At 37.6% G+C, this 14,194-nt stretch overlaps 1 protein-coding gene across 5 annotated transcripts in view; it reads right to left on the minus strand.

Moving 5' to 3' along the window:
• The window catches only part of MSRB3 (methionine sulfoxide reductase B3), a 182,592-nt gene that overhangs the window by 113,200 nt on the left and 55,198 nt on the right, over window positions 1–14,194 (minus strand). For all 5 annotated transcript variants that reach the window (NM_001435236.1, NM_001435233.1, NM_001435234.1 and 2 more), the window contains 2 exons: window positions 9,250–9,358; window positions 7,560–7,637 (listed from right to left, as the gene is read on the minus strand). In NM_001435236.1, coding sequence (NP_001422165.1) covers window positions 7,560–7,637; window positions 9,250–9,358 — 187 coding nt within the window. The remainder of the gene's footprint in view (window positions 1–7,559; window positions 7,638–9,249; window positions 9,359–14,194) is intronic.

Consider the following 14,194-nt stretch of genomic DNA (forward strand, 5'->3'; position numbering starts at 1 on the left):
TTCATTTCATAATGGTTTCACCATACTGGAGAGCTTACTTTGTTAAAGGATTTAGAATGAGGTGAAGGGCAATTCAGGTCTTTTAAATTCAAGTTAAATGTACTTTGTTAAAGGTTAAGAAACATTTGCTAGAATTATGAACAATTTCCAGCTAGAGTTCCATAAAAAGAAAGCTTGAAGTTAAATTCATGCTACTCTTCCTGGTAGAATTCCATAGTGACTGGAATGGTTTATGAGTAGATATCATATGGATAGGAAAAGAATTGGAAGAATGGAATTTGAATAGAAAGTAAGGATGAAAAACTCCTTCATTCTTCCCCTATCTCCTCCCACTCTGTGCTTCCAACACACACACACACACACACACACACACACACACCACTCTATCAGAAGAGGGAAAACTTATGTTGAAAGTCTCCTTTAGTAATAATAAATGGAATAGAATAGTTGAATAAATTGTGTGTGGTACTGAACTGGAATTTCTTCAGTGAAATGGCTTATGTTCTTAGAGAGCTGAAAAAAGGCTTAAATCTTCTAGTAGCCTGGAATAAGATTGCACAGGAGGCGCATGTGAAATGCAGCATGTGTGAACAGTTTTGCCGCAGAGTCCCATCTGAAACAGCAACATAGCTGGAGCAGTGACTCACCACACTAACATCTACTGTTAACAGACAGACGCTCTCTAGTAAAGCCTGCACTTTCTCATGTTAGAAGGAGCTTCTTAGACTGTTGTGATGGTATGATATGTTCCTCAAACTCGGTCAGGCCACTTGAATTTAACATTGTTGAATACTTGCCATATACTTGGCATTTTTCTTACACCTGTTTGGTTTTATTTTCCCCACTTTATAGGTGATGAATTTGAGGTCACACATCTGGCTTGGTATTCAATTCAACCCATCAACTGATTTTAGCCCGTGCTTGTTCTGATTGTCTGATAAAAATGAAGATATAAAGAAATTTCAAGATAGAAGGAAAGACATTTAAAAGAGCTCATGTCAGGTGGCCTCAATTTTCTCAGAAATATAGGGACAGAATTTAAAACAGAAAAGTGATAAAAAAAATTTGGAACACAGTTCCTTGAGAAACTGTAACGGGGGGTTAGTAGTGAAAATAAAATGACTTTCCAGTTTTAATAACTAGAATCCAGCCCAGAAATCCAACTGCTGCCCTACTTCTCAGATGGTAAATGGCCCGATGGCTTCCTAAACACTGGCTACATCTTCCTGCTCAGACTCCAAGGGACTTCCCTGAGGATAGCCACCAGCCTGAAGCTGAGTTCTTCTTAATGGCCTGCCATGATGCATCTGCTTATTTTGATTCAGCCCTCCCTGATGCCGGGAAAGATTGAGGGCAGGAGGAGAACAGGACGACAGAGGGTGAGTTGGCATCATAGACTGAATGGATGTGAGCTTGGGCAAACTCCAGGAGATGGTGAAGGACAGGAAAGCCTGGCGTGCTGCAGTCCACGTAGCAGCAAAGAGTTGGACACGACTGAGCGACTGAACAAGACAACAGCCCTCCCCAGATTGGAAGAGTCTTCAATTTTCAACTTAAATACTATGACAAAGGCAGATTTTTCAAGGAATTGAGGTGTGTGTGTATGTATGTGTGTTGCATTTGTTCAAGTATGCCGAGTAAACTAATCAGATATGAGTGATCAAAATAAAATTTTAAAATTCATTTTCCTATAATTAACTTTGTTCTTTCCTAAAAGTTTGAGTATTACTGTTTTGAATCCATGTACACCATCTGTATGTTCTTCACAAGATACTTATCCTCTCAGTTTCTTCATCTATAAAATGTTTTGCTGTGAAGACTGAGTTAAATACAAAGCACTTAGAACCATAATAAGCAAGAAGTAAGTGCTATGTACTCTTGATTATTATTTACTATTATTATTATCCTCATCATTAGTGAACCTGTGTAAAATGAGCTATTAATTCAGTGCAAGGCCTTATTAGTAAACATGTAGAAAATAAAAACTGTCTTATGTGGCTCCTGAAAACCTTAAAATTATTAGGAGCTGATTAATATGGTTAACATTGAGGTTTATCAGCTGACAAGGAAAAACGTTCCCACTGAAGCTACTAAACCCCTGTTTTCTTTTCTTTTCAGCTCCAGAAATCTATCTTGTGAACTGTTCTGGCTTAATTCCCATTTTCATCATGCGTTTGTCTTATTCAAAGTCTTTCCACAGTCTATCTCACAAACTTCAGACATGCCTCTGATCAACAAACAAATATTTGGTGGCTATTTTATGCCAGAGGCTAGAGATATAAATAGATATAAATAGCGCTTCCCTTGTAGTTCAGTTGGTAAAGATCTGTCTGCAACACAGGAGACCCAGGTTTAATCCCTGGGTTGGGAAGATCCTCTGGGAAAGGAAATGGCAACCTCCTCCAGTATTCTTGCCTGGAGAATCCCATGGACAGAGGAGCCTGGCGGGGTACAGTCCACAGGGTCGCAAGAGTCAGACACAACTTAGCGACTAAACCACCAGAGATATAAATACGACTAAGGCATGGCCTTGCAACTGTGGAGTTTACTTACTAGTGAGCAGACAGGCACATAAACAGATAATTACAAAACAAAGTGGGACTTCCCAGGTGGCGCTAGTGGTAGAGAACCCGCCTGCCAATGCAAGAGACCTGAGACACAGATTCAATCCCTGGGTCAGGAAGATCCCCCAGAGGAGGGCATGGCAACCCACACCAGGGTTCTTGCCTTGGAGAATCCCACGGACAGTAGAGCCTGGAGGACTTCAGTCCACGGGGTTGCAAAGAGTCGGACACGACTGAACAACTTAGCATGCACTCACGCACAGAACAAAGCAGAAAGTGCAATGAAGGAAATGCATGCATACAAGGTGCTATGGGAGCAGAGATGAAGAACACCAGAGTTCACCCTGGAAAGCTCAGATTTGGCTTCTGGAGGAAAGGATGCCAAGGCTTAAAGAATTTCAAGCAGAAACTTAAAAGGCTTCGCTGGGATCCCAAGGCTTCCTTATTTGCTCCTTTTAACCCTCTAGACATTTCACCATTACTCCCAACATAACTCACCTCCCAACTCCTTCTGTACCAGTCTCAGAACTGTTTCCTTGAAAAACCCAGTTTTGATCCTATCTCTAATTCCTTACCTCGTATGGCATTCTCTATCAGATGTTCTCTGCCTGGTGGTGTGTTCTCATCTCCTCCATGAAAACAGACCCTACTGGAATACAGTCACATACTCTCCTATTACTCACGAAAGCACTTCAAACAGGTATGTGCAGATTAATGTTGTTTCTCCACAGTTTGTCATTATTTATTGTTTATCATATCACACCAACAAAACTATAAATACATTAAGGAAAAAAAGTGTTCACAAATTTATTTTGTTTCACAATACCTGGCAAAGTGTGAGCAAAATCCAAGATGTCAAAAATACTTTCTGAATTAAATTATTTCACCAATGCCTTTTATGGTTTATCTGATGTGCAATAAATTCATTTTATGAAAGTTTAGAAGTTCAAATAGCCAGAGAAGAGAACATTCTTACTTCTGTCAGTTAATTTACTAACTGAAAGTCAGTAGTACTATATGAGAAATAAACTTAGCTTGGTAGAATTTGTGAATGTGAAGAAAACGTGAACCATGGAATAAATTACGCAGTTGGTTTATAAAGCAGCCTGTGAATAACGTTCTTGTACTTGGTAAGCAGTAAAAAAGCAGTATATTGTTGAGAGGGAATGTACTTAGGGGAGAGTACAAGTTTTGAATGGCCTTTTATGTAAGGAAGTATTTTATATATACATATATATATCAGTCAAGTAAATGAAGAGAATTATACATATATGTGAATGTGGGCACATACACACACAAAATGAGTGTGAGTAAGGTAACAGAAATGGCAGTTGGAAAAACAACCTTTTCATACTGCTAATGATTTTAAACTCAGCACTTCCTTCTTATTACTTTTTATTTATCTGTTTTCCTCCCATTGTTTTTTGTCCTATTGTTCCTCTATTTAGTCTTTTCTGCCGAATTTTCTCTCCTCACTCCCTCCTAACAAAACCTCCACACACTTTCTCATTCACACTCATACTAACCCAAGTTAATTGTTCCCACACTTTGTGTTCAAAGTATGAAACCAGCTATATCAAGAGGGGGTCTGACAGTGAAGCCATTAATTCACTAGACTACTGAGTGGCTTTCAAACTTTTGCTCACGAATCCCTAAAAGAATTTTGAATAAAACAGCGACTCTGTGCCAGTTATCAATACATTGCCTGTCACCTCTAAATGTATCTTCTTCACCTGCTTTGCTAAAATGGAGCTGGGACCTTTAAATATTTTTTTTTATTTGTCAGCCAACACGATATTAAACTTTGTCAGTAGAGGACACAGGAGAAGGATACAGGAGAAGGAGGTTTTTCCTTCTTGGTTTCAGTATGCTTTCCAAACAGGCTCCTGCAGAGCCCGCTGCCTCCCTGGCATGTGGCTCACGTGGTGCATGGAGTGTCCCGTATTTGCAGGCCCTAGCAATGGGGACAGCTTCCCCAGCACCCAACTCCCTGGTATACACAGCCTCTCTGGTTGCCGACACTTTGAGCCACGCTGCTTCTCTGGCGATGGCTCCTGTGACTCCAGTATCTCCTCTGCAGCAAGGTGCTGGTTTCAGGGCACGGGGATGAGCAGCGCCTGGTGGCCAGCAGCCTGCCCTGGCACCTCCCTCAGGTAGTTTTGGAGTGGAGGGCCCCCAGTGAGACACTTCCCTGCAAAGAGCTTTCCCCAGCACCCCAGAAAGGAGGTATCCAGTAAATTCCAGGAGGCAGATTCCCAGAAAGTTGCACCATCGTAGCCCCATAGTGACTCCTGGGCCATCAGCCCCTGGAAACAGGGGCAGTTTGCAGGGGAAGCTTTCCCTTGAGGTCTGTCTCAGCCCTAGGGGTCATGGTCACTTCCTATATTTGCTGTCTCTATATTCTTCAGAATTTCTATTTGCTTCTTACCTACCAATCCCTCATCACCACCATTCTCTGTCACATGTAGTCATTCTCTGTATTAGACTTTCCTGTTCAAATTATTGTGTGGCTTCTGTATCCAGATTGGGTGCTGACTGATACACACTTCCTCATACATTTTAATGTGATAGCTAAAATTTCTTACCAAGAAGTTAAATAATTGAAAAAAGATAAATTATCTGGTGTTCTGAATATAGATATTCTTAAAATATATTTTTGTCAAAACCGTAGAGTGATGTATCTAGATCAGTTAACGAATGGAGAAGACTACTGTATAACCTGATTGCAAACTGTCTCAAGTAAATCGGATTTATTTCCTGTACACACATATATACACAAAGACTTTCATCTAAAAATTTTGAACAAATATGTCCGTACATGTTTTCATGACACACATCTCACTTATGACTGGTAGAACATGGATAGACAGACAGACAGATGGAGCGATAGATAACAGACAGCTGGCAGGCAGACTGAGTATCTCCAAGATGAAATACTGTTTCAATACTTTTTTTTTTTTAACCAGTTCAATACTTCTCAATGTTTTATTTTTGGGTTTTTTTTTTTTTTTTTTTTGGTTTTTTGGCCTTGCTTTCAAGGGTCTTTCCAGAAGTAATGCATTCTTGAACTGTCGTTTTGCTCAATGCCTTAGAGATTTTTACCCTGTGATGATAAATCATAGTAAGCATTGGGATGGGTGGAAGCTATGCCATCCTTTGTGAAGTGGGAGAAGGGGAACCATGACAGAGGAGATTGGAAGGACGAGGTGGCAGACTACAGACTCCCTCAGTAACAGACAGCAGTTTCAAGAAAATGCTTGCATAGGGCTGAGGATCAGAAAATTGCTTCCCTCAAAGCTGTTCATGCCCTGTGGACACCCAGGGTACAAGTTTTCCAGTATGAAGAAAGCAGCGCCAGACCAAAGAACTACTGCATTCTATACTGAAGGCCAAAGAGAGATATTGTTCCCCCTAAAACTGACAAGAAACCAAGTGGGACAAGTTCAGCATTTTTTTTTTCATGTAATGCAGACTAAAAATATTAAATTATATTCCATAAAAATTTAGAAACTAAAAGCTTTCCTTACAAGAATGCTAAAGTTTCCTTTAGAGTCAGTATCACATCAAATATGAAACTCCTGAACCCCACCAGTACCTATGGTTGAATAAAGGTCTTGCTTTTACTATTTGTGACTCAAGATGTCACATGGCTTAAATCCTTCATTTACAGTGGCTCTGTTTCTTATTTAAAACAGTGAGTTTTCCTTAGATCCACTACTTCACTGCATCATATAATAAGGAAAGAAATGAAGAATCTTAAACAAAAGCAAAGGAGATGTGGCCAATTTTTACCATTTGGGATATTAACAAGTTTAACATGTCTCGGCAACTATCTTAAGTGTTATATCAACTATTATGACACAAACTAAAGGTGTTGAAATATAAAGACGTGTGTTTTCTGAGAGGAAATGGGTGACAATTTGAAGGGCTGGTTTTTTTTAACAGAATGAATAAATACATAAGAATTCAGAACAGATTCTCAACCAATACTAATGTGCAATAAGGTTTATGCAAGTTAAGAAAGATTTTAAACTCAAAAAAAATTTTTTTAAGGAAACTACTGTTTCCTGTTATTTCTGGAAAATCTATAAATGCTAGTGTTTTCAAAAGGAAACATTTGCGAGGAGATATTAAGTATGTTTTACAAGCTACACATATCAGATTCTTGTTTGTGCATTTCCCCTAAGAAATTTGTAATTCTGTTTTAAATAAATGACACTTACTCGCAATTAAAGTTTCTTTTTATTCCCCTAAATCAGCATCTCCATGGGGAGTATGGGGCTCCTAGGATTTTTTTCTTCCTAAATAAATACATTTTTAATAAAGAGTTTTCTTTCTTGGATAACATCCATAATCTCTAGAATACAATGTCTGACTTAACTATTCCATTAAAAAAGAAAATCTATGTACTGCCTGTTTTATAGTAATCTATTGGGATCTTTAAAATAAAAGATTTTCAATCAATGCAAAACTTTAAACTCAGAGTATGTAATTTACTTACATATGTATAAATATTTGTTATAATTCCCACTTGACTGTCAATAAAGGTATTGCCCTTTACTGCAGAAGTGTGAATAATCCAGTTGGTGGATAATATTCAATCTGAAGGATGCATGTAAAGAACTTCCAATATGGTCCAATAAATAAATTTAGGGCCATCACTTGGTGATAGAAAAATAAATAAATATAGACATTTTTATGTTCACCAAAATCTCTTTCATAGCTCTGCTAAGCACCTTGGTTACTGAGATGAACAAGTTAATGCTAGGTATTTTAAAAGATTCGAGTAACAAGAAATCAGCCAAACTGATTTCTACCGAACTGGTAATTTATTATGAAAGCCAATAATTACTTTTGTTTTGTGGTGGGGGGTCAGGGAGTAGAAAAATTAGAAATAAGAAAATTTAGGAATGGGAAGATCGAATGTGAACAGGCAAAATCAAGCTCGTTACCATCTGTGATTTGCTCACATCCTTAGGTTTTTAATATACTTACTTAAACAACGGAGTTCCACAAACAACACATTTGTATATTCCAGGATCTTTGTGATGTGTATATTCTCCTTCGAAGGCACTGATACACAATAAACAGAGAATAAAAAAAATTAAACAAAGTTAGCATTATTTCTTATAGAACGTATTTGCTTAAAATATATTTCTCTAATAAATCTTTCAAGGGCTTTTTGTTTTAAAATGAGAACAGACCAAACATATGGAAATCTGAACATTACTAATGTATTTCAAATCTGTATAATAAAATGTGCATATAACTACTACAAACTAATACAGGTTAAATTTTTAAAAAAATCAAGCCGTCTAGTCATGTAATGCTTAGAAACTTTTTTTCCTATTAAAAAAAAAGCTTGTAGTTCAGATTCACAGAGAAAAACATTATTACATGAGATTTCTGCTCCTCTACAGTGTCCAAGAATGTATACCAGAAAATACAGAAGGGTTCAACACTTCAAGTGGAAGGAGTCTTGTTTTCTGGTTTGAAAAGGAATATTGCAGCTTTAAGGGAATATTTTTCTAAGTTAACAATCTTAAAGGCTAGGAGGTCATTCAGCTAATACAAATCAGCTGTGCTAGCCCAACAAAAAGTCTATGTGCTCTGCAGCTTGTTTTTATTATCCTTTCACCCTCTTTATGAGGTCCAATTTTTTATAAACAGAATTTTTAAGAATGACCTAATCTCTAGTTGTTTGTGTGCATTAAATCATTTTGCTAGTCATGTACACAACAGGACGAGTGGACGTCTCGGGCGAGACCCGAGTCCATCTCTAGCTCCTTGCGGGGTGAGGGTGGACTTTGTCAGAGATTCAACATTTGGTCAAGTCAGTAAACAGTATATACTGTGACAGGAAGAGAGTGTTGCCTATTAACAAAGACCCCATGTGTGGTAAAGAGCTCTTTCAGTTCATGAATGAAAACAAGAAGTTACATCATTAATAAATTTGGATCAGAGGTAAGTTACGGCCTTATGCCAAGCTCCATGGTATAAATTAGACAACAGAATGGTCAGACTCTGGCAAGTTACCTTTGAGCTGGAATCAGCTGAGAGAGACTTTATTCACCAAAAACAGTCTTGGAAGTGAACAAACTCTTTTTTCAGAACTTAGGGCGAACTTCCAAGGACCAAAGCCATGTGAGGGCAGTTATTGAAAATTTTTGACATTCCAACCACAAATGAGCCAATAAATACTTTCTCCACATGTGCTTCAAAAAGAAATTGGAGTGGGGTAGAAAGGAACTAAATTATGCTACCTTCTTTTTGCAGCCAAAACATCTATACTTACAATGGCCACCTTCAAATTTTCAGCATCCTGGCAAAGTGCCATTCCCTCATGGTTTTGCTTACTGTGATGTCTTCCCAAAAAATGTACCTAAATCGCTATTACTTCCACACATTTTGTAGTAAACTAAAAACAGGCCCTTAACAAAAGCCTTGTGACTTTACAAAAGATAGAGTGTTCATTAAATGGGGGAAAGAATAAATAAAACTTAGTCTTAATCTAAACAATACCATTTTCAACCTTTTCAAGGATACTAATTTGTAGACTTTAGCAAATAAGTGCAGAATCCTTTGAATTAAATGGCAAGGGAGAGGATTCAAAGGTTGGAGCAGGGGTACAGACGATGAAGAAAACTAGCTCTTGCCTAATGACATGCTCGTAAGCTTGCCTTACCTTTCGGTCCCTTTCTCCTGAGTGACATGGTATTGCAGGGGTGTTAGCCGCTTCCTCAGTTCCTGCTGGGAAAAGACCACCTTACAGTTCTTTTTATCCCTACATGACCCTGGAAAAAGAGAGGATATGGGAGAAGGAGGACTTTTAGCTTCAATCCTAAATAATTGCTTTGGCTGACCGCCACAACACAGCTTCTGCTGTCACTTGTCAATGACCAGAGCAGTCCCTAACACACTCGACAAACTTACCTGAACTGCAGTTACTTCTCTCAATTTAGAAAGAAAGGTACTCAATATTCAAGAGATTCCACTGGTGCACTAATGATGTGCTACAGCCAAAGCTGCTAGCACGAGACAGTAAAAACCCATTGAACATTCACAAAATGGGAATACATCCTTTATGTCTTCCAATACCTTGAATTTTTTTTACAAACAAATTCAAAAAGCATAACTATTTATAAGCATTTCTGCTGTATGTATAAGATGATGGGCATATTATGTTAAACAGTAACTCTCCATTCAATTAGTAGAAGAGCTTGAAACCGTCCTCCTTCAATTTCCATCCTGGGTGATTTAAATACTATCCTAGTTATTTACGGAACCTGAGAGATGCATTTTTCCACAACTAGGAATTGCGATTCTTTGTGATTCTGTTGGGGCTTCCCCAGTGGCTCAGCTGGTAAAGAATCTGCTGGAATGCAGGAGACAGAGGAGACGGGAGTTCGATCCCTGAGTTGGGAATATCCCCTGGAGAAGGGAAGGGCTACCCACTCCAGTATTCTTCCTGAAAAATTCCATGAACAGAGAAGCTTGGAGGGCTACAGTCCATAGGGTTGCAGAGTCGGAAAAACTGAAGCAAATGAGCACAGCACAGTCGTTCTGTCAGAGGCCTCACCGGGTTCTGAAGAGTCCTTTAAAATAAATATCTCTTGCAAGACTGTATCTTACCGTGTTTAAATGGGCAAGAAACTTGTAACAGACTCCAGAAGAAGGCATGTATACTAATATAGTTTCAAGAAGTTCCAAAAAAAGAGTGAGAAAAATAAGGAAGGTGGGAAAGACAAAGAAAAGAAAATTGGATTTTATTTATGGACCTATATTTTCCTTTTGTAAAGTATACCTAGGAAGACTTCACTGATTAAATGCATTTCAATGGTAAAATAATTTTAATGTGATTCTAATAACAATGTTAGCTTTTATTTCAACTTATATAGTCTGCAGTAAAATGTCCAGACAACACCTGCTTATATGTGTTATTCTGTCTTACCTGAACAAATGACTGAAGAGAAATACAGTCAGTCCTCTGTATCCGTGGGTTTCACAACTACAAACTCAACCAAACACGATGGAAAATATTCACCAGCCCCCTAAAATTCCAGAAAGTGCCAAAATGCAAACCTTGAGTTTGCCATGCTAAAGCAACTATTAATACAGCATTTACATTGCATTAGGTATTATTACAAGCAATCTAAAGATGATTTAAAGTATAAAGGAAGATGTGCATAGGTTATATGTAAATACTATGCCAATTTACATAAGGAACCTGAGAATCCTCAGATTTTGGTAACTGCAATCCCCCATGAATACTGAGGGATACCTTTAACTACAGACATGGCAACCCTTACTCAACGCAGTAAAGTTGCTTTTCTTTGCTTTTGCATCACAGGGTGAAAGAGGCATGCAGATGGCCCTACGTGCAAAAAATTTCTTACCATGTTTTGAAGTTACTAAGAGAAAGCTTGCTTAAGTTTCCAGAATAGTAAAAACTTCTTTGGAAACCTAAAAAAAAATATGATTGAGGAGTAAAAATGCTTCCTACTCCTTTTACTTTAAGGCACCTAGTGTCATAGTATATGAGATCACTGGAATTATAACAAGAGACAATTAACTAACCACTGACCCTGACTCCTCAGAAGAAGGATATCAGCTTCCAGAATCAGGGCCACCAGGACAGAGTGACTGATTCTCTATGAGAAAATATGGAGGCAGGAAAAGAGCAAACCAGAGGCAAACGGAAAAGCACACCTCGGAGCAGGCCTGTGGGTTGTCAAACAGCACCTCTTCCGACCTTCCACAGAGCATGGTTGGTGCTGCTCTGGCCTGAAAAGAGCCATAGGAATGAATAGCCGCCATGTCACTCACCTCACTGGACCCCCTATTACACCAGGCTTTATCCAAATACCTACTACTTACACTTTTTATATCTTCTAAGAGACAGACAGAAATGTTTCCTGAGAAATGTCTGTCTGATCAGAACAAGCCTCTCCACAGCTTGAAAGCAGAACTGGCTGTGAGAGGTGAGTCTCCACTCAATTCGCTACAGACATCTTAAAAGGTGTTTTTTGTTTCTGTTTCTTTATATGTTGGAAGGGTTGTATCTTTGTTGATTTTGTCCAGAAAAATTCATTAATTGCAAACCTAATATGACAAAAATATCTTGGTTAAAATTATTCTTTGCAGTGGCACAGATAATTAAACTCTGTACAGTTAAACAATTCTGAAACAATTCTGTCCAAAATATTTTTGTTAATATATGTTCATTCATACAAAAAGACCAATTGTGTTCCCAAAGTTGAGAGAACTAAGCTACCCATCTGTATGTCATTTAGTACAAGAGAAGCAACTGCAGGTTTAAATTACATGGTATTGGATTGCAATTTCCTAACATTGGATGCTTTTCTGCTTTTTTACCTTGAGTCATTTACTAAGGAGTGTTCATAAAAAGTAGCTTAAAGCACAGATGCTTGCAAATCGTTTAGGCAAAGATGTTTCTCTCTTTTTCATTCTCCTTCTCTCCAAAAATCTCTCTTTTCTGAAGAAAAAGAATAAAACTGTTGGTCAGTATTGACGAACCATGTCAAGTATTTGTACAAGGAGAGAAGGTAAAATTGAAAACATCTGATTGAAGTAAATAATACAAACATAAAAGCTTTGCTGGTGAATGAAGGGTATTGAAAAGACTTTATTTCATAGATTAGAAATTACTTTTGATCTAAACATTCTTAAAAGCAGATTGTTTTCCACTATGAACCATCTCATTAGTCGTGCTACAGAGACCTCATTTTAATGGCAAGCTTTGAAAGCGTGCTGCTGTACTCTTTTGTTAGGCTCCGTCTTATTTTGAGGGGTGGGGGGCGGGGGTAAAGATTTCATTCCAGCTTTCTTTGTTTGTCTTTCAAGAACCACTAAAGCAGTATTCACACAAATTTTGTAGGAATGTGCCCTATGTCATAGCCTACAAATTATTTGGTTTTGGTGCACTTAAAGGTCATCTTCCAAATTAACAAAATTTTCCTACATCCTGGCTTTTCAACCTTAAATATAAATATTGTTTCCTAACTGTAAGTGAGGTTTGTTCTTTAAGAAATGCTAGTGTTTATTTAAAGTTGTCAAACTTTGTACATTTTTATTCTTTGGTCATACTATGTTCTCAAAATAATTAGGCTTTTAAAGTGTGCCTAATAGCAAAAGGAAGTGTGTGTGGACTAGAAACAACTATTGTGATTTAATACGAAACAATGAGAAGTTAGTCAAATTTTAATAAATTTCTTGCCACATAGTTTAATAATAATATGCTTTCCTGGACAGTTGAAAGCTATACTCTTACATTAGCCCTCCTCGCATCATAACCAAAACCTGGCATATATAAACACAGAAAGGCTTCACTTTTGTCTCTAATTTTCCTTCTCCCTATCAGACTCACTTTTCTAAAGTCATGTGGTGCCACTGTTAATTTCGAAGAAATCATTTCATTTTGAAATTCTAGAATAATTCATTGGATGGTTTCCCTTTACTATCTTCACTTAGGTACTGTAATTTTCTTATTACACAGGGTAATTTAACATTAGCATTATATGACATCTGTTCAATGACCCCTAAATTGACTTAGAAGTATGTTAGGAAAAGATTTTTCTCTTTATTTAAATGCTTAATAGAGTACTTTGAAGCCACGAGTGTGTGTATCTATATACAAGCAACACAAAGCATACCTGCCAGGGCGATATTGCTACCTTGGTATTTGATCAAAACGTCATTCCTTACGGAGGAAGTTTGGTATATATCAGATCCACCTTGAACCCAATCCAAGGGCATTTATTTGCTAAAATATGCCCAAAGTCTCTTTTTATATCAAAGCTTGTTCCATATGGTTGCCTTGAATCCAGTATTGACTTGAATCAGAGTTCACTTCCTGCCTCTGCTTCCTCGTCATGGGACCTTAGACAAATGGGTCTCTCTCTACGTACTACTACCCTCAGAAGTCTGCTATGAGAATCACAACAATTAGCAGTTAACAAACACTGTCTAAACAAATACAGTATTAAATTATCATTTTGATTACAGTGAATTCTGAAGTTAAAACTGTACTTTAGAAAATAACCAGATCAGGCATTTCAGTGTGCTAAAATATTTTATTGATAATTATTTTTCTAAAATGATTCTCTTGAGATAGTATTTTCCTCACAAGTTCTCTTTAAAAATGATTCGAACAAGAATTGGAAGAAGAAAAGAAAATTAAAATTTGAGTAACTACTCTGTGCCAGTCATATTTCCAGGCACTTTCTCATAACTACATTTAATCCTCTCAATAATGCTAGGAGGTAGATGTCAAGTCCATTTTACAGATACAGAAACTGAGGCTCAGAGAGGTTATAACATAACTTACTAAGGACAAACAGCAAAAAGATATACTGACTCAAATCTCAGGCTGTCAGAGTACAAAACCCATGGAAAAATTAAGCTACAAATTTCTTCTTTCTTCCTAAATTATATGATAACTTTCAACTTGAAAACTATCACTAACAACTAAAAATAACGAGAGGAAAGTAATGATCCCTGTAATACATCCAGAAAGTAAAAACATTTACCTATTAGCCAATGTCTGTTTTACCTGGGTTCACTCCTTCAGCAGAGGGTCAGTGACAAGGTTCAAATGGGATTCTCACAAT

This window comes from Bos taurus, chromosome 5 (assembly GCF_002263795.3).
Source record: "Bos taurus isolate L1 Dominette 01449 registration number 42190680 breed Hereford chromosome 5, ARS-UCD2.0, whole genome shotgun sequence".
Lineage (NCBI taxonomy): Eukaryota > Metazoa > Chordata > Mammalia > Artiodactyla > Bovidae > Bos > Bos taurus.